Source organism: Ahaetulla prasina, chromosome 2 (assembly GCF_028640845.1).
Source record: "Ahaetulla prasina isolate Xishuangbanna chromosome 2, ASM2864084v1, whole genome shotgun sequence".
NCBI classification, from domain to species: Eukaryota; Metazoa; Chordata; class Lepidosauria; order Squamata; family Colubridae; genus Ahaetulla; species Ahaetulla prasina.
Genome location: NC_080540.1, coordinates 12,457,487 through 12,479,254, shown reverse-complemented (window position 1 = coordinate 12,479,254; position 21,768 = coordinate 12,457,487). Strand labels below are relative to the sequence as shown.

Here is a 21,768-nt window from a genome sequence, read left to right as displayed (position 1 = left end):
GGCGGTGGTGAGGCCCCTCCTCAAGAAGCCCTCCCTGGACCCAGCTGTTTTAGGTAACTATCGTCCAGTTTCCAACCTTCGCTTTGTGGTGAAGGTTGTTGAGAGTGTGGTGGCACATCAGTTACCCCAGTACCTGGATGAATCTGTCTATCTAGACCCGTTCCAGTCCGGTTTTCGACCCGGGTACAGCACGGAGACAGCTTTGGTCGCGTTGGTGGATGACCTCTGGAGGGCCCGGGATAGGGGTTATTCCTCTGCCCTGGTTCTCCTAGATTTCTCAGTGGCTTTTGATACCATCGACCATGGTATCCTGCTGCGACGGTTGGGGAGTTTAGGAGTGGGAGGCACCGTGTTTCGGTGATTCTCGTCCTATCTCTCCGACCGATCGCAGACGGTGTTGGCAGGGGGGCAGAGATCGACCTCGAGGCACCTCCTTTGTGGGGTGCCACAGGGGTCGATTCTCTCGCCTCTCCTGTTCAACATCTATATGAAGCCGTTGGGTGAGGTCATCAGTGGTTTTGGGGTGAGTTACCAACTGTACGCGGATGACACCCAGCTGTACATTTCCACCCCTGACCACCCCAATGAAGCTGTCGAAATGCTGTCTCGGTGTTTGGAGGCCGTGCGGGTCTGGATGGGGAGAAACAGGCTCAAGCTCAACCCCTCCAAGACTGAGTGGCTGTGGATGCCAGCATCCCGGTACAGCCAGCTGCAACCGCGGCTGACTGTTGGAGGCGGGTGTGGCCCCAATGGAGAGGGTGCGCAATCTGGGTGTTCTCCTGGATGGACGGTTGTCCTTTGAAGATCATTTGGCGACCGTCTCCAGGAGAGCTTTTTACCAGGTTCGCCTGGTGCGCCAGTTGCGCCCCTTTCTAGACCGGGATGCCTTATGCACGGTCACTCACGCCCTCGTCACTTCTCGCCTGGACTACTGCAATGCTCTCTACATGGGGCTCCCCTTGAGGAGCACCCGGAGGCTTCAGTTGGTCCAGAATGCAGCTGTGCGGGTGATAGAGGGAGCCACTCGTGGCTCCCATATAACACCAATCCTGCGCAGGCTGCACTGGCTACCTGTGGTCTTCTGGGTGCACTTCAAGGTGTTGGTTATCACCTTTAAAGCGCTCCATGGCATAGGACCGGGATATCTTCAGGACCGCCTTCTGCTACCACATGCCTCCCACCGACCGGTACGCTCCCATAGAGAGGGTCTCCTCAGGGTGCCGTCAGCCAAACAGTGTCGGCTGGCGACCCCCAGGGGGAGAGCCTTCTCTGTGGGGGCACCTACCCTCTGGAACGAGCTTCCCCAGGATTTGACAACTTCCTGACCTCCGGACTTTTCGCATGAGCTGAAGCGTACCTATTCTTCCGAGCAGGACTGGCTTGATAGGGTTTTAATTCGGTTTTAAATGGGGTTTATTTTATATTATGTATTTTATATCTAAATTTAGGCCACATTGAATAAGTTTTTAAATAGTTTTATTGTAATATATTGTATTGTTTTACTTGGCTGTTCACCGCCCTGAGTCCTTCGGAGAAGGCGGTATAAAATTAAAATATTATTATTATTATTATTATTATTATTATTATTATTATTATTATTATTATTATTATTATTATTATTATGGTCGTTCAGTCTGAAAACTGGTCCTTAGTCACTTCTTTCAGGGCCACTTTGGTGACCAGTTACAATGGCACTGAAAAAAAATGTCCTATGACCATTTTTCACATTTACGACGACATTCGGATGCTTGACCACTGACCCACATTTAGGACGGTTGCAGCATCCTGGAGTCACGTGACCATCATTTCGCGACCTTCTGACAAGCAAAGTCAGTGGAGAAACCAGATTCATTGAACAACTATGTGGTTAACAACTGCACTGATTCACTTAAAAAGTGTGGCCAAAAAAAAAAGTCATAAAATGGGGCAAAACTCGCTTAATGTCTCACTCAGCAACATAAATCTTGGGCTCAGTAGTGGTCGTAAGTCGAGGACAATCTGTAGTTCTGACTTAGGGTCATGCGGTGGAATGTAGTAGGTTGGATTCCCCAAGGGCGGTTTATTTATTTAAATTTATTCATTTAAAATATTTATATAGCCGCGGGTCTTGATTCATTATTCCAGGAGGCTCAGCTATTACAGATACAGGTTGTCCTTGACTTACGACCACAACTGAGGCCAAAATTTTTGTTGCTAAGTGAGACATTTGTTAAGTGAGTTTTGCTCCATTTTACGACTTTTCTCGTTAAGTGAATCACTGCAGTTGTTAATGTTAATAACATGGTTGCTAAGTGAATCTGGCTTCCCCATTGCTTGTCAGAAAGTCGCAAAAGGGGATCACGTGACTCCGGGACAGTACAACGGTCAATACGAGTCAATGGCCAAAGTCTGAATTTTGATCACATGACCCTGGGGATGCTGCTATGGTTGTAAGTATGAAAAATGGTCGTAAGTCACTATTTTCAATGCTGTTGTAATTTTGAACAGTCACTTAATGCAACGGTTGCAATTCGAGGACTACCTGTATTTGTTAAAAATAAAATAAAAGCGGGATATAAATAAATAAATAAACCTGTGAAAAGAAAGAAAATAAATAAAAATTAAACCCGTCAAAATAAATAAATAACAAACCAGTCAAAATAAATAAATAAAATAAAAACTAAACCAGCTTAAATGAATAAATGAAATGGAAAAAAAACCCCAGCAATAAATAAATAAATAAATAAATAAATAAATAAACAAACAAACAAACAAACAAACCTGTGAAAATAAAGAAATAAAAATTTAACCCATCAAAATAAATAAATAATAAACCAGTCAAAATAAATAAATAAATAAAAATAAACCAGTCAGAATAAATAAATAAAATAAAAACTAAACCAGTTTAAATAAATAAATGAAATGGAAAAAATCCCCAGCAATAAAAAAATAAACAAATAAACCTGTGAAAATAAAGAAATAAAAATTAAACCCATCAAAATAAATAAATAGTAAACCAGTCAAAATAAATAAATAAATAAATAAAACTAAAGCAGTCTAAATAAATAAATAAAATGGGGAAAAAACACCCCAGCAATAAATAAAAAATTCAATTCAATTCAATTCAATTCAATACCTGTCAAGTAGCCCACCGCTTATTGCCAGCCCGCTCTCAACAATTCTAACAACATGGTTCCCCCATCCCAATTTACCAGAAGCAGACTTCGTAGGTGACATCATGTTTTGACTGTTCAGTGTCTTTGGTCTCCCTCTTTCGGCGCTGCCGGGCATCAAATAACTCAATCCGTGACAATGGCTGGCTAGCAGGTGGTGATGTGGGTGGAAGATCTTCGTATTCATAATAGTAATCTTCCATTTCAGCTGCAATAAGAAAATAAAGACAAATCTTAACAAGGATCTACACAGAACAAAGACCATTGGCATTGTGAGGTGTGGAACATATTGTTGTGTCTCATCCGATCTCACCACAGCCTTCTTATCTGCTTCCGAACACGGAGGAATTTCCTAGTATGCCTCCCGGCCCCAGCTCTGGCTCCATGCCCAGGCAAACGGAGCAACTAGACCCCTCCCCCTCCTCCACAGCATGTGAGCCTGAGGGAGGTCAATTGCCAACAGCTGCCGACTGGAGTGACCCTCGCGTCAGAAGACTTGATAGGCGGAGGCAACAGAAGGAAGGGAGGGGCAGGCCTGGATAAGTGCTGAGTCATGGAGCCACACCCCATGGCCTATATAAAGGATCTGCTTTCTGGCATTCTCTGAGTCAGGCAAAGTCTAAACATATCTTGCTGAAGTCACTTTCTGGTCTCCTGCCTGCCCTGAGGACTTTGCTAGGACTTTGGCAGAGCTGCAGAGGCACGCCTGATTCGGATTTCCCTGACCCAGCCGTCAGCGGAAGAGTGGGACACGACACATATTTGCTTTTTGCATAGGCACACTGAATAGGGAATGTGCCTCATAGGAAGAAGGGCTGCAGGAACTGGATACATCTAGTTCAAGGGTCAGCAACCTGCTGCTCTGGAGCCGCATGTGGCTCTTTCTACTGCAGCTCCCTGTCACTCAAAATATGTATCACAACTGCCAATGTGTGACACCGACCGGCACATGATTTATTGAGCTTTTCAACCCCTGGTAAGCCAACCATGGATAAATCCAAGAAAAGAAAAGTTTCAGGGAAAAAAAAGTTTAATTCAACTACATATGCTAGTTTAGTGGCCGCTCAAGAAATAGTCAGGCACCGGAAGGGTTTTGTGGCTCCCGGTGTTTTCTTTTCTGTGGGAAACGGGTCCAAATGGCTCTTTGAGTGTTTAAGGTTGCAGATCCCTGGTCTAGTTTAATGAAAAGAAGGTCCCAAACATGCTTTTTCAAGAAGAATGAATCAGCGAAGAAGAAGCTTCTTGGATGAGAAGTGAAATGTCTTCAAAGAAAATCCAGAAAGTCCAGTTGTCTCTTGAAAAAACACCTTTGGGACAACCCTCACCTGGATGGCTGAGAATCTCCGTAGACAAGGACTAGGGGTGACATGATAGCAGTGTTCCAATATTTAAGGGGCTGCCACAAAGAAGAAGGGGGCAAACTATTCTCCAAAGCACCTGAAGAAGGCAGGACCAGAAGCAAAGGATGGAAAGTAATCAAGGAAAGAAGCAACCTAGAACTAAGGAGAAATTTTGTGACACTTAGAACCATCAACCAGTGGAACGCTTCTCTTCAGAAGTTATGGGTACTCCAACACTGGAATCTTTTAAGAAAAGATTGGGCAACTATTTGTCTGAGATTGTTTTTTGCCTAAACAGGAATTAAACCATGGTCTAGCACAGGGGTGGGTTCTACTTACCTTTACTACCGGTTTGCAATGGGATCGCTTGCGCTTGCTCGCGATCCGGGTCGGTGGGCGGAGCCTCCCATCAGTTTTACTACTGGTTTGAACCGGGGGCAACCCACCACTGGTCTAGCACTTTGTATAAAAATAGCCAACCATAAAGCAATCATGTTTTACACGATTCTTCCCAAAGAGCGATCATTGTATACAAGCACAACATATGAAGGCTAACCCCAAACTAAGAGAGAGGAAAAGAGTAACAAAGCTCTCCAATTTGTATCAGTTCTCTCCTGTTTTTTTAAAATTTGCATTTATATCCCGCCCTTCTCCGAAGACTCAGGGCAGCTTACACTATGTTAGCAATAGTCTTCATCCATTTGTATAATATATACAAAGTCAACTTTTATTGCCCCCAACAATCTGGATCCTCATTTTCCCTACCTTATAAAGGATGGAAGGCTGAGTCAACCTTGGGCCTGGTGGGACTAGAACCTGCAGTAATTTCAAGCCGCTGCTGTTAATAACAGACTGCATTAGCAGTCTCAGCCACAGAAGTTCATGGACTTTATTTTTATTTACTTATTACATTTATAAGCCATCCATCTCTCTCTACAGGACAGTTCACGTCAAGCAACAATCGGCGATGTGTTGGCCCAGCTATGTTGTTTTTAGTAATTCAAACAAAATGGGGAAAAAAACACCAATCAATTATTAAAAAAAAATAAAAACCCACAGTCCCCAATCCCTGACGTACTATTTCGGCGAATAGAGCCGCTCACGGTCACTTCTAGCCCAAGAGTTTGACAGGTGTTGTTCTGGACAGCCAAAACATGAAACTGCTTGAGAACCTGGAAGGATAAGGAAGAGAATATAAGTTTTCCCTCTCCTCAGGGATGCTGTTAAGTCGTGCGAGAATAATGTTTTTCAACCTTGGCAACTTTAAAATGGATGGATTCAACTCCCAGAATCAAGTTGCCAAGGTTGAGATGCAATGTGCTAGAACAGGGCTGTCCAACTCCCGGCCCAAGGGCCGGATGCGTCTCATTCTGGCCACGCCCACACTCAGTTTAGTGAAGGGTGGGGGAAGTCCCGATACGTCACATGACACTGCCATGGTGATGTGAGTTTGACACCCCGTGCTGGAAGGAGGGAGAAACTTTTAGTTATTCCAAAGTAAGCCCACACATATTAACCCCACCGCTTCCTTAGCTGCTCATGGATGTAGGTTTTCAACTGTGGCCCACCAATTTCCCCTACGGTTATTAACTGAATTACACAGCTGATAACAAATCTGGCTTCCCCCATTGACTTTGCTTGCTGGGAGCCAGCTGGAAAGATTGCAAACGTAGATCACGTGACTCTGGGACATTGCAACCATCATAAATATATGTGGTTGTATGCGCTGTGCCGGACTTTTGATCACATGACCATGGGGATGCTATGACAGTCGTAAGTGTGAGGCTTGATCCTAAATCACTTTTTTCAGTGCCGTTGTAACTTCAAATGGTCATTAAATGAACGATTGTAAGTCAGGCACTACCCCTACCTATTTTTCAACCCTGCTGTGAGGCTAAAAGAAAAAGACCCATTACAGGTAGTTCTCAACTTACAACAGTTCATTTAGTGACCATTCAAAGTTACAACAACACTGAAAAAAGTGACCTATAACTGTTTTTCACAGTTACCATCTTTGTAGTGGTCCTCCATGGTCACGTGATCGAAACTCAGACGCTGGACAATTGGTTCATATTTATGACCATTGCTGCGTCATGTAGAATAGAATAGAATAGAATAGAATTTTATTGGCCAAGTGTGATTGGACACACAAGGAATTTGTCTTGGTGCATATGCTCTCAGTGTACATAAAAGAAAAGATACTTTCATCAAGGTACAACATTTACAACACAATTGATGATCAATATATCAATATAAATCATAAGGATTGCCAGCAACAAGTTATAGTCATACAGTCATAAGTGGAAAGAGATAGGTGATGGGAACTATGAAACGATTAATGTGATCTCCTTTTGCAACCTGCTCACAAGCAAAGTCAATGTGGAAGCCAGATTCACTTAACAGCCGTTCTACTAACTGTTGTCCATTTAACAACAGTGGCCAGAAAGGTCATAAAATGGGGCAAAACTCCGTTAACAACAGAAATTGTGCTTGTAAGTCGAGGATTACTTGTGTATAGTCTCTAATCATAGTAAAAATCATAGTAATAATTCAATATTGTTATAATAGTAGTATGAAATTACTTACAGTCAGAGTTCCTTTCCCTTTTCCTTCCACTTTTACGTCAATGTCATTTCCCAAAGAAAACTGAAGGGGGAAAAAAAATGCCAGAATTACCGTGTAGAATAACAACAAAAATAGCATTGCCAAAATTCGACAAACCATATGCTCTGCATATAAATTTCCTTGCAAACACATAAATACAAAAGACAGTCTGAAACCTAATTGCAAAAAAGCCTTTTTACACACAACAAATTGCAAGATCTGCTATTTGAATGTTTGCTAGCAATATCTTTTAAATCAGTAGTTTGTCAAAGTTGGCAACAGAATAACAGAATACAAGTTGGAATGGACCTTGAGCAGTAGAAAGGACTGGATGGGTTTATACCAGTGGTGGGATTCAAATAATTTAACAACCGGTTCTCTACCCTAATGACCAGCTGGTTAGGCGTGGCTTAGCAGTCATGTGACCGTGTGGGCGTGGCCAACTCAACATCACTCATATCGATGGGCGCTTCGCCTTAGCTGTTACAATGTAATAAGGGTTAACCAGAGAGGCAGTTTCTGTAAGCAGGGCAATAAAGATTAGGCTAAAAAAACCAGAATGTTCCCTTCCTGCCTTCCTTACAGGATTAGTCCTGTAAAGTGGAAAAAAAAGCAAAATAAGATTTCTTCCAACAACCGGTTCTCCGAACTGCTAAGTTAACAACCAGTTCTCCCGAATAGGTGCGAACCGGCTGAATCCCACCACTGGTTTATACCCATCTGCATATTATATTATATACTGGCATAATAGTGTAGAATTTTAAATTTGGGGTTTATTAATATTTAAAAATTTTAAAATCTAAATTTTAATTTATCAGCCTTTATAATTTGCTATGTTTTAAATGTTGTTTTAATTGTATATATTTTGTTTTATCGTTGGCTGTACACCGCCCTGAGTCCTTCGGGAGAAGGGCAGTATAAAAATTTAATAAATAATAATAATAATAATTCCTCAGCACATAAACAGCCATGTCAACATGGGTACCTGAAGCTCTTCCTGGATTGGATCATTGGATCTTCCAAAGGAAAACTGAATAGGCAAGTGTTTTCCCGGGATTTTAAGAGTAACTGTTAGTTCATTCCCTTCTTCTTTGAAAGTGCTGATCCAGTAGGAGGAAAGGGCTTCCAAAGCCACCACGGTGTCCTGGGAAGAGAAGCCAGCATAGAAGTCAGAAAACCGTGGCAAAAATGGTTATAAAATTGGGCACAACTACCCTAACAATTGCCTTACTTCGAAGCAGAAATTCTGGTCGCAATTGTCATTTTAAGTTGAGGATTAGCTGTACAGGCCTTTACCCGATATAATCTATTTTTAAGGCATTTTTCCCCCTTCCAGTCTGTGTTTGATAATATTTTTCATAGACAGACAGAAACTGCATCTCTCTCATTTGCAGCTTATAGTGAGTCTACTCATCTAGGATCGTAACATTACACCATCACTGTTTGTTTTTGCCTGTGTGGGCTGATCCTCTTTTCAATCTTTGAGGGAGTTCTGCCATTGTCCATCACGCCCTTTTTTTGTTCTTGTTGTTAGTTGCGAAGTCATGTCTGACCCATCGTGACCCCCATGGACAACGTTCCTCCAGGCCTTCCTGTCCTCTACCATCATCTGGAGTCCATTTAAGTTCACACCGACTGCTTCAGTGACTCCATCCAGCCACCTCATTCTCTGTCGTCCCTTTCTTCTTTTGCCCTTAATCTTTCCCAGCATTAGGCTCTACTGAGACATAAAGTTCAAGCCCTCTTCTCAGGAACAGTCCTGTCATTCTGATCAACCACTGTCAGCCATGGGCTAGACAGGAAATGCAACCAGATGAGCTAATTCTACTTCGTGGCAAGGCTAAATCAACAGAATCTTGCAATCTGAAAGTACAAATCTCCCACCATCTTCTTTACAGCCCAAGAAGCTGAGGAAAGTCCCTTCTGAGGCTAGTTACTCTACCTGTTATGCAGTTGTGGGCTATGCTGTCTCTTATCTGACCATTCCTCAGACAGCATCTCTTCGCCTCACATACACCCATCCTTCTTATCCCTCCAGACCTAAATTTCCTCTTACAAAAAATGCCAACTCTCATTCCCAGTCTGTATTCATCCGTGCTTTCACTCCTTTTCCGATAAGGCCGTGATGGTGAACCTATGGCACGCATGCTACAGGTGGCATGCAGAGCCATATCTGTGGGCACGTGAGCATTGCCCTAGCTCAGCTCCAGTGTGCATGCGGGCGCTGGCCAGCTGATTTTCGGGCCTTCCGGTCCCATTGGAAGTCGGGAAATGGGCCGTTTCTGGCCTCCACAGGGTCTCCAGGGGGGTGGGGAAGGCCGTTTTCGCCCTCTCAAGCCTCTGAGCCTGGGGAGGGTGAAAACAGGCCTACCGGGTAACCTTTTTGCCATCACGTGCCAAAAGCAGGGGGATCATTGAATTATGGGTGTGGGCATGCATGCACGCAATCCCCCCTGCTCCCCCCATTTTTGGCACACAACGGCAAAAAGGTTAGCCGTCACTGCAATAAGGGTTACAGAATAACAGAGTCCAACCCCCTGCCAGGCAGGAAACCCTATACCATTTCAGACAAATGGTTGTCCAATCTCTTCTTCAAAACTTCCAATGATGGAGCATCCACAATTTCTGGAGAAAGGTCATTTCACTGGTTTCTTGTTCTAATTGTCAGGAAATCCCTTCTAAGTTCAGCCAGTACCTGTGTCGATCTGAATCCTCCTCCATAGTTCCTCTGCTCGGTCAGCCACTTAGCCACCTTGCCAGCTCTTGCAGCATCATTTTGCTTCACTAAGTAGAGAAGGGCGTAGCTTGTGGCCTCTACTGAGATAGCTGAAGGTATCCTGGTACGATGGTCCTCACCGGCTAACCAGAATATCATGCTGCTGTCTGGAGGGCCAAGAATGAGAGAACAGAACTTAAGGCCAAAGCAGAAGTTATGCTTAAATGTGTGTTTTTGACTGACAGACTTACTCACTCACTCAATGCCATTCCATTCCTTCATCCATCCATCCGCCCATCCGCCCATCCATCCATCCATTCATCCATCCCATTCATCCATCCATCCATCCATTCCATCCATCCATCCATCCAACCATCCATCCATCCATCCATCCATCCATTCCATCCATCCATCCATTCCATCCATCCATCCCATCCTGTCCCATTCCATCCATTCCAACCACCTTACAGATGACCCCCACCCTGTTAAAGACTTTGGAGTTTTCATATCAAATGATCTAAGTGCCAAAGCCCACTGCAACTACATAGCAAAAAAGGTTCTAAGAGTTGTAAACCTAATCTTGCATAGCTTCTTTTCCAAAAATCCTACACTACTAACCAGAGCATATAAAACATTTGCTAGACCAATTCTAGAATACAGCTCGCCTGTCTGGAACCCTCACCACATTTCTGACATCAATACAATTGAACGTGTCCAGAAATATTTTAGAAGAAGAGTTCTCCATTCCTCTGAAAACAACAAAATACCTTATCCCACCAGACTTGAAATCCTAGGCTTAGAAAACTTGGAACTCCCTCGCCTTCGACAAGACCTAAGTTTAACTCATAGAATCATCTATTGTAATGTCCTTCTTGTTAAAGACTACTTCAGCTTTAATTGCAATAACACAAGAGCAACCAATAGATTTAAACTTAATGTTAACCGCTTTAATCTAGATTGCAGAAAATATGACTTCTGTAACAGAATCATCAGTGCTTGGAACACTTTACCTGACTCTGTGGTCTCTTCCCATAATCCTAAAAGCTTTAACCAAAAACTTTCTAATATTGACCTCACCTCATTCCTAAGAGGACCATAAGGGGCGTGCATAAGAGCACAAACGTGTAGAACCAATCAAACTAGAGTTCTCACATGAAACACAAATATTGTAACTACTAACCAGGTTCAAATGATAGGTAGCCCTCAACTTCTGACCACAACTGAGCCCCAAAGTTATGTTGCTAAATGGGACATTTGTTAAGTGAGTTTTGCCCCATTTTATGATCTTTCTTGCTACAGTTGTTAAGTAAGTAACACACTTGTTAAATGAATCTGGCTTCCCCACTGACTTTGCTTGTCAGAAGATCACTGCAGGTGATTGCATGACCTTCCGACACTGCAACTGTCATAAATATGAACCAGTTGCCAAGCACCCGAATTTTGATCATGTGACCATGGGGATGCTGCAATGGCCGTAAGAGTGAAAACCCGTCATAAGTCGCTTTTTTCAGTGCCGTTGTAATGTTGAACAGTCACCAAATGAACTGTTGTAAGTCAAGGACTACCTGTACTTTTAGCTTTGCAAGATTCTGTTAATGTAGCTTTACAATCAAGTAGAATTATCTCTGTTTGGTCTTCCTGGGAAGGTTGAAACTCCCTGAGCTCATGTCTCTGGAAAGGCTCCCAGTTCAGTGCTTCGGGTTTGAGGTGGGTTGAGGTTTGAATGGACAGAAGCAGCCGGTTTGGACCGGTTTGCCTAAACGGGTAGCAGAAAGCCCACCCCTCCCTTCCCCTCCCCTCTCCTCCCCTGGGTCTCCATGCAGCCTCTTTTGGATGCCAGGTAAGTGCAGCGCGCACGCAGAGGCTCTGGGAAGGCGAAAAACAGTCCTATCAGAAGTCCAGAAATGGGCCTGTTTCTAGCCTTTGGAGGGTTTTCGGTGCCTGGGGGAGGTTGGTTTCACCCTCCCGGAGGCTCAACAAAAGCCACTGGAGCCACGATGGTCGCCATGATGTAAAAAAGATGTTGAGACTCTAGAAAGAGTGCAGAGAAGAGCAACAAAGATGATTAGGGGACTGGAGGCTAAAACATATGAAGAACGGTTGCAGGAACTGGGTATGTCTAGCTTAATAAAAAGAAGGACTCGGGGAGACATGAGAGCAGTGTTCCAATATCTCAGGGGTTGCCACAAAGAAGAGGGAGTCAAACTATTCTCCAAAGCACCTGAGGGTAGGATAAGAAGCAATGGGTGGAAACTGATCAAGGAAAGAAGCAACTTAGAACTAAGGAGAAATTTCCTGACATAGAACAATTAATAAGTGGAACGACTTGCCTTCAGAAGTTGTGAATGCTCCAACACTGGAAATTTTTAAGAAAATGTTGGATAACCATCTGTCTGAGATGGTGTAGGGTTTCCTGCATGGGCAGGGGGTTGGACTAGAAGGCCTCCAAGGTCCCTTCCAACTCTTGTTATGTTATGTTATGAGCCTGAGGAGGGTGAAAAACAGGCCTACCAGAAGTACCGGAAGTCTGGAAATGGGCCTGTTTCCGGCCTCTGGAGGTCATGCGAAGCAAATCAGTTGTTACAACACTACATATACACCTACGCATTCACATACACATAGAATAGAATAGAATAGAATAGAATAGAATAGAATAGAATAGAATAGAATAGAATTTTTATTGGCCAAGTGTGATTGGACACACAAGGAATTTGTCTTGGTGCATATGCTCTCAGTGTACATAAAAGAAAAGATACGTTCATCAAGGTACAACATTTACAACACAATTGATGATCAATATATCAATATAAATCATAAGGATTGCCAGCCACAAGTTATAGTCATACAGTCATAAGTGGAAAGAGATTGGTGATGGGAACGATGAGAAAATTAATAGTAGTGCAGATTCAGTAAATAGTTTGACAGTGTTGAGGGAATTATTTGTTTAGCAGAGTGATGGCCTTCGGGAAAAAACTGTTCTTGTGTCTAGTTGTTTTGGTGTGCAGTGCTCTATAGCGTCATTTTGAGGGTAGGAGTTGAAACAGTTTATGTCCAGGATGTGAGGGATCTGTAAATATTTTCACGGCCCTCTTCTTGATTCGTGCAGTATACAGGTCCTCAATGGAAGGCAGGTTGGTAGCAATTATTTTTTCTGCAGTTCTAATTATCCTCTGAAGTCTGTGTCTTTCTTGTTGGGTTGCAGAACTGACATACTCATACACATACATGTACTCAGTGGTGGGATTCAAGTAATTTAACAACCAGTTCTCTGCCCTAATGATTTCTTCCAACAACCAGTTTGCCAAACTGCTCAGACAGTTAACAACCGGTTCTCCCGAAGTGGTGCGAACCGGCTGAATCCCACCACTGCATGTACTCCTAGACTTACAACTGTTTGTTTAGTGATCATTCAGAGTTACTACAGCACTGAAAAGAGTGGCTTACAACCGTTTTTCAGTCTTGCAACCATTACTTGAACCTCCAAGTAATCAACTTTGTGCAGGTAGTCCTCGACGTATTAGTGACCGCTCAAAGTTACAACAGCACTAAAAAATTGACTTACAACCATTATTCACACATGACTTTGCAGCATCTCTATGGTCACAGGATCAAAATTCAGATGCTTGGCACATATTTGTGACGGCTGCACTGTCCTGGGGTCATGTGATCCCCTTTTGTGACCTTTCTGACAATCAAAGTCAACGGGGGAAGCCGGATTCACTTAACAACCGTTTTACTAACTTAACAACTGCCGTGATTCACTTAACAACTGCGGCAAGAAAGGCCGTAAAATGGGGCAAAACTCACTGAACAAAGGTCTCGCTTAGCAACAGAAATGTTGGGCTCAATTGTGGTCGTAAGTTGAGGACTACCTGTACACACACACACCACACACAAATGCATGCACGCGCGCACACACACATACATACACACACACACAAAATTCCAGAACAGGTATTTTAAACAATGTGTCATGAAGATGAAGAAAGAGAGAAAATACTTGTATCTTCCAAGGAAAGTCCCATCAGGCGGCTGCCAGCAAGAGCAATGGCGGATTGGTCCTGAGAAGCGAATGCGAGGGCGTAGCTGCTGATGGCCAGCGGGTACGGCCCCAGGGACTGATCGTCCAGGGATCTGGCAAGATACGCCGTTGCAAGTTCCAAGCTATTTTTCTTGAAGAGAAAGAAATTACATTGCAGCTAATTAGGGACCCACAACTTATGACCATTGGGTTATGCCAGGTTTATTATTACACTTTATATTATTATTATTATTATTATTATTATTATTATTATTATTATTATTATTATTGGTTAATCTTCAATTCGATTCACTAACTGGAACTGGTAAAAACTTAACAGTTCAAGTTCTAACCAAGGACCTAATTTAGTTTACTTTATCATTAAATGTTAAATTTGTACCATATGACTGTCATTAAGTGTTGTAAGTGTTGTACCTTGATGAAGGTATCTTTTCTTTTATGTACACTGACAGCGTATGCACCAAGACAAATTCCTTGTGTGTCCAATCACACTTGGCCAATAAAAAATTCTATTCTATTCTATTGTCACTGCACCTCGTATAACGAAATGAAATGTTAAGAACTGTTAAGGTAGCATATTCATTACTATATTATTATTATTGTTGTTGTTGTTGTTTTGTTTATTATTATTATTAGCACAGTGAGCCAGATGTTCAAACTGAGTTTGGCATTTTTGTCTACCTATTGAGTCCGCACCCATGACCTGGGATAGTCAAATCTGGAAGTTTGATGGTGTTACAGATATTGTCGCAGAATGGGAACTGTTAATAATAATAATAATCACAGTTGTCAAAACCCGAAACGTACAATTTATTGACATCGCGGTACCAGGAGGTGCCCGAGTTGAAGAAAAAGAACTGGAAAAAAATCATGAAATATTGCGACCTGGCCATTGAAACTACACAGCTATGGGTGAAACATGTAACAGTGATACTCATTGTCATTGGGGCAATTTTATAAGATACGTCAACAAATTACAGCTTTCTGTAATAACACCAGCAGAACTGCAAAAAACTGTGCTACTTGGAACATCGTACATCTTAAGAAGGTGCTTGGTTGATACCTAGGATGCTGGCAGCAACCCATATCAACCATTAGCACCAGTCAATGGTATTTGTGATGCCTTTTTGAATGTTCAGTTGACTGAGTTTTGTTGTGTCTCGTCCGATCTCACCACAGCCGGGGCCTTCTTATCTGCTTCCGAACACGGAGGAATGTCCTAGTATGCCTCCCGGCCCCAGCCCTGGCTCCATGCCCAGACAGGCTGAAGAGGAGGAAGTATCTCCAGTCCCCAGCTCTGGCTCCATGCCCAGGCAAACGGAGCAACTAGACCCCTCCCCCTCCTCCACAGCATGTGAGCCTGAGGGAGGTCAATTGGCAACAGCTGCAGACTGGAGTGACCCTCGCGTCAGAAGACTTGATAGACGGAGGCAACAGAAGGAAGGGAGGGGCAGACCTGGTTAAGTGCTGAGTCATGGAGCCACACCCCATGGCCTATATAAAGGACCTGCTTTCTGGCATTCTCTGAGTCAGGCAAAGTCTAAACATATCTTGCTGAAGTCACTTTCTGGTCTCCTGCCTGCCCTGAGGACTTTGCTAGGACTTTGGCAGAACTGCAGAGGCACGCCTGATTCGGATTTCCCTGACCCGGCCGTCAGCGGAGGAGTGGGACACGACAAGTTTCATGTTTAATGAACAAAGTAAATAACAACAACAACAACAACAACAACAACAACTATTATTATTATTATTATTATTATTATTATTATTATTATTATTATTATTATTATTATTATTATTATTATTATTATTATTATTATTATTTTGGAACACAATACCCCGGATATCACGATTGTGGAAAAGAAAAAAGTATGGATAGTTGATATTGCTATACCTGGTGAAAGCAGAATTGATGGGGAAAAAGTCACCAGATATCAAGATTTGAGAATCGAATTGCATAGACTCTGGCATAAACCAGTGCAGGTGGTTCCAGTGGTACTCGGCACACTGGGAGCTGTGCCTAAAGACCTAGGCAAGCACTTAAAGACGATTGGCGCTGACAAGATCACCATTGGTCAGCTGCAGAAGGCCACCTTACTGGGACCTGCTCGCATAATTGGCCGATACATAACGCAGTCCTAAACACTTGGGGAGCGTTCGACTAGTGATCTGTGATACGAAATCCAGCATAGTTATCTCGTTTGCTGTGTAATCATCATCATCATCATCATCATCATCGCAAAGTCAGCCAGATGCTCAGATGGGGTGGCTGTTGTTGTTGTTGTTATTATTATTTATTACACATTTCTTGATGCTAAACTGTACCACAGTTTTTCGGAACCTCAGCAACTTTAAGATATGCGGACCTCAACTGTAGGGCCTCTGGTGGCTCTACAGACTAATGCAGTCTGTTATTAACACAGCTGCTTGCAATTACTGCAAGTTCAAGCCCCACCAGGCCCAAGGTTGACTCAGCCTTCCATCCTTTATAAGGTAGGTAAAATGAGGACCCAGATTGTTGGGGGCAATAAAAGTTGACTTTGTATATAATATACAAATGGATTAACAATAATAATAATAATAATAATGATAATTTAATTTTTATACCGCCCTTCTTCCGAAGGACTCAGGGTGGTTAACAGCCAGATAAAAATAACAATCAAATGCAGTACAATAAAACCAGACTATTGCTTAACACAATGTAAGCCACCCTGAGTCTTCGGAGAAGGGCGGGATATAAATTCAAATAAAAAAAAAAAATAACTCCCAGAGTTCCTCAGGCAGCATGGGCTAATGAATGATGAATCCAGAATGTTCACTGAGGAATTCTGGAAGTTGAAGTTCAGAATTAACTCGAGCCTTAAAATTGCTGAGGTTCAGAAACACAGCTGTAGTAGACAACATGGGGTAGGTTGCTTCCAATGTGTACATAAACGGATCGGAGTGGCCCAGCCACAGAAACAAATCTGAGAAAGGAGCTTTACTCGAGAACTGAGTCTCCAATCCCAGTTTCCATAGAAGAGAGGGATCAGTAAAAGCTATTTTATTTAATAAGATTTAAACCAGAGACTAAACTAATATTCTTAATCATTTCACTGTGCCAAGCTCTCATACTCATAATCCTACTCGGGCTTTAGCGCATGCAAACTGTCCACCAGCTGGAACACCCATGAGGACTAGTAATTTTCTTTCCTTTTTAAAGAAAAAAGTGGAGATTTTTCAGGGTCCTGGGTTCCACGCCCTACATAGCAACGTTTTCACATGGGAAAGCGCAGTGGTGGCCTCCTACCAGTTGGCTCAGCTGCTCCTGTTTCTGCCTTTCTGCTTCTTCTTCCTCTTCTTTGGCTTCGTACAAAGGCAAAGCTTGCTTCAGGGCGATGGTGACAAAGGCTGTCAACGAGACTCCCCCACGGAGGCCACCCATGCCACCCTGGGGAGAAAGTGTTGGGGAGGGGGGAGAGAAAAACTCAAGGATGAGGACCAGAACATCATGATTAATTTTGAGGCACGAGAGAGTTGCAAAAAAGAAGTAGAGAATTGAACCAAACCGGAGGGACCAAATCAAGGCCTCACCTGCATCTCTCGGTGATAAACAGGGTGGGAGTCAGTGAAAGAACCATCACTCTGTTGCTGTTTCAGAATCCACTGCACCGATCCCCGGATCCCGGCACTTTCAACCTCCTGGTAGATCCGAGTCAGGGACAAAATTTTCACCACAAAAGCTGTGAGCCTGAAGCAGAAGTGAAAGGAGTAAACTCTCAGGACGCCTGGAAGTGCGGATGGGGACGCTAGCAGGCAACCCAGTTTAAAAGGGAGGCTGATGGGATGGGAGCAGGAGAAGGGGACCTTTGGAATACCTATTTTCGGTAACAAGGAGCGCCCCGGATTACTGTTTCTAGCTCCCTTGAAGTGACAGGCAAGAACTTGAAATTCTGAGAAGACTCGGCTCAGACGGACCAAAGAGGAGAACCACCTAGAACAGGGGTGTCAAACTCGATTTCATTGAAGGCCGCATCAGGGTTGTGTTTGACCTCGGGGGTGGGTGGCGTGGCTGGGGTGTGTGTGGCTACCTCAATGTCACGTGTCGGCACCTGTGGTGGCCTGAGTGCTCTGCCAGCGAAAATGGGCTCAAGAGCTCCATGTCAACTTGCAAAGCATCCCTGACCTGCTCTCGAGTTGCCATAGGCCAGGGGGGATGGGAAACTGGTGAAACGGCATGGCAGCCAAAGACAGATGCGCATTCCATGCTTATCTGTCTCAAGGCTGTATCCTAGGGTTACCCACAGCAGCTGGAGGGGAGTGATCTGATCCGTTGGTGAATGTGATTGATGACACACCCTAGAGGGAGGGGGGAAACAGGGTCATAAATTACATAGGGTCAGAGCTGGCTTCACTTGGGAAACGTGCTGACATGAAGCTCCTAATAAATAACTGGATTTCTTTTGAAGCTTAACTCGAGGCTCATGATTTAATTAGGGGATCCATGGGAACCCTGACAGCAAGCCAGCTTTTCGGCTGCTACAGCCTCCTGCAACCATCTGCCAGCTCAGGAGCCCATTTTTGCTGGCAGAGGCACCACGGGCCAGTCCTTCACTGTTTCCAGGGTGGCCCCATGGCCAGAACTAAGCACCCCGTGGGCTGGATACTTGAGTTTGACACCCCTGACCTAAAGATAGAACTTTAATATCTCGTAAACTCATTATAACATACAAATCGCACCTCCTAAATATTCAACTGGTCATTAACAAGGTCATGTTAAGATTATTAGGGGATGATGTGAACTGTTACTCACTGGAGGAGGCAAATTACTGTGTGTTTGGAAGGATTAGCAGTAAAAGGAAACAGGCCACCAAAGAACATGATGACTGGACTCCATCAAAGCTGACACCAGCCAGAGCATAGAACAGCTCCAAGAAGTGAAAGATCGGAAGATGTGAACAGATGTGGCCCATAGAATCACCAAGAGTCAGTCATGACTGGATGGGTAACATTATCATCATCATCAAATGTATAAATAGTGGGCATGCTCTCTAGATCAGGGCCACCCAATCTTTTGGGCATCAGGGACCAGTTCCATGAGAAAGATTTCTCTGTGGACTCGAGGGGGAGTGGTTATTCATGCTGCCAGCATCCTGCAGATGGGGCTTCACTTGTTTGTGCATCCCGGTTGCTGGCATGCCACGGACTGGTGTCGGTCCACAGATCAGGGGTTGGGGACCCCTGCTCTAGATGCTTGATGACTCAAATGATGCTGGCCAGCTGAAAAACGCATTCCAAACCCAGCATGTTTAATCTGTATATAAAGTGATTGCTCTTCTTTCTGAAGGGGGTCTTCTCACTTTGCACCTGTGGGAGACTTATCCTTTACTTACTGTATGCATAAATAAAAATATATTGATCTACCTATCCATCTCAGAGACTGTTTGGCAAAAGGCATACTGGGCTAAGAACCTTGTTGTGATTTAGGGCTAACAGCTTTGGCTACCATATTGTAATGGTCCATGGGAATAATCTTCAGAAACAGGAGAGAGAGTTACAAACTGGACAATCTCATTCTAGGATCCTCCTATCCCAGACTAAAAGATATCTCAGCCTAGGACCATCCCTCGTGGTTAGGACGCTGAATTGACAATCGGCAGGCTTGTGTTCAAAACCTAGTAGCCACAGGATGGGGTGGGCTCCTGTCACTTGCTCCAGCTCTTGTCAACCCAGCAGTTCGAAAGTGTGCGGTCACGAGTAAATGGGTACCAGAAGTGGGTTTCACATAATTTTACCGAACGCTGTTACCTTCCCACCAAAGGTGGTTCCTATTTTTCTATTGGCATTTTTTACGTGCTTTCGAACTGCTAGGTTGGCAGAAGCTGGGACAAGTAATGGGAGCTCACCCCATTATGTGGCACTAGGGATTCGAATTGCTGAACTGCAGACCTTTCAATCAACAAGCTCAGCATCTTAGCCACTGAGCCACGGTGTCCCTAGATCTCTATGGTATTTCCCCAACTCTATGATTCCTCACTCAAGCTCACTCCTCTCTTCCCTGTGGCTGACACCCAACCTCTTTTCCACCTGGTAGCTCTTACCAGGTGCTGCTGGGGGTGTTGATCCAAGCTCCATAAGACCCATCATTTTTCCGATAAGTGAGGATTCTAGTATAGCCTGCAACAGAAACAATGAAAGAGAGAAGAACTTAATGGTGATTTTTGAGAAGGAGGAAGACTGGTTTCCTTATCTGCATACACTTCCAATTGAGGGCTTACACCATTTCTTGTTGCGTAGGCTAGAGAAGAGTCCCCCAATGTTTCTGGCTTTGTGGACTGATGGGGGTGGGTGAGGGAGAAAGGATGGAGTGGCTGGCAAGCATGTATATGTGCAGCTCCATTTGCATAAGCGGCATTGATGCACGCCTTCCGCTCACTTAGATGTAGCTTCCGTGCTTGCCAGACGTTTCTGCAGCCCGGTTGCAAACACAGGGGTGAAATGCTACTGGCTCACTCCAGTTCGGGTGAACCGGTAGTGATAAAAACTAGTAAAAAAATGCTTTAAAAAAGATTTTTAAAAAAGGTTCCGACGATTGCGCAGCTCAGCTGTGATCGTCGGAACCTTTTAAAAAACTTTTTAAAAGCATTTTTTTACTACCAATTCGGGTGAATACATAGTAAAAAATGCTTAAAAAAGTAAAAAAAAAAAGTTGTCCACACCCACCCAGTCACATGCTACCTTGGAAATTCCCCCACCTTAATTACCAACAATAATATAGTTTCCACTCTCAATGTTATTACTTTCCCCATCATTTCAAATATCATTTTCTCCAATTGTTGCCAAAACTTTTTAAGTAATGTAATAAAGTAATTGTTGGTAATTAAGGAAATAGGATTAACAAAATATGAAAAAGAATTGATTAGAATTATGATTATAATAGGTAGAATTATAATAGCTAGATATTGGAAACTAGATGTGATTTTTAGAATAGAAGAGTGGAATTCTGAAATGTGGAAATTAGCTTTAAATGATAAAATGACATGTGATATTAAAATTAGAAGTGGTGTGTATAAAGAAGATATTTTCTGGAAGACTTGGAAACCATTTGTGGACTTTGCGCTTGGAACATTGGACGCTTCAGTACCTGTACCTCGAGAACGTGGATTTTGGCAATCATGAGGATATATCCGAAGACCCAAATCTTCCTTTAATGTATAGCACAAGGGTGTAATAATGTATTTTTTTTTGTTTGTTTGTTGTAAAAAAAGTAATTAAAAAAAAAAAAAAAAAAGGAAATTCCCCCACCAAGCCATGCCCACCAAGCTATGTGCACAGAACAGGTAGCAAAAAAGTTTGCATTTTACCACTGCCCTCATGACCCACTAGTGGGCCGCGGCCAACAAGTTAGGGATCGCTGGGCTAGAAGAAGGATTTGTCCAGACACATTTAATAGAGAATTGTTGATTAAATAGAACATTATCAGCTGGTCATTGCTCCAAAGCAGGGGTCTCCAAACTTGGCAACTCTAAGTCTTGTGGACTTCAATTCCCAGAATTTCCAAGGTAGCATGGCTGGCTGAAGAATTCTGGGAGTTGGAAGTCCACGAGTCTTAAAGTCGCCAAGTTTGGAGACCCCGGCTCCAGAGAAAGTCAGTTGGGTGAAAGTCAGTGGGTTGCTCCCGGTTCGGTCTGGTTCTATAGAACCAGTAATAAAACCAGTGGGAGGCTCCGCCCACCTGTCACGATGTCATCATGGATGATCTGCACATGCGCAGAACAGTGGTGGGTTTCAAATTTTTTTTACTACCAGTTCTGTGGGCGTGGCTTGGTGGGCGTGGCATGGCTTAGTGGGCATAGCATGGCTAGGTGGGTGCGGCAGGGAAAGGATACTATCAAATTCCCATTCCCTCCCCACTCCAAGGGAAGGTTACTGCAA

General features: G+C 43.5%; 1 protein-coding gene across 1 annotated transcript in view; it reads right to left on the bottom strand.

The window, feature by feature from the left end:
• LOC131192516 (complement C4-like) overlaps positions 1-21,768 on the bottom strand; it is a 118,000-nt gene that overhangs the window by 17,121 nt on the left and 79,111 nt on the right. The window contains exons 25-33 of the mRNA XM_058171725.1: positions 19,935-20,010; positions 17,428-17,584; positions 17,144-17,284; positions 13,813-13,984; positions 9,792-9,979; positions 8,082-8,240; positions 7,079-7,138; positions 5,571-5,664; positions 3,192-3,360 (exon numbers count right to left, since the gene is read on the bottom strand). Coding sequence (XP_058027708.1) covers positions 3,192-3,360; positions 5,571-5,664; positions 7,079-7,138; positions 8,082-8,240; positions 9,792-9,979; positions 13,813-13,984; positions 17,144-17,284; positions 17,428-17,584; positions 19,935-20,010 — 1,216 coding nt within the window. The remainder of the gene's footprint in view (positions 1-3,191; positions 3,361-5,570; positions 5,665-7,078; positions 7,139-8,081; positions 8,241-9,791; positions 9,980-13,812; positions 13,985-17,143; positions 17,285-17,427; positions 17,585-19,934; positions 20,011-21,768) is intronic.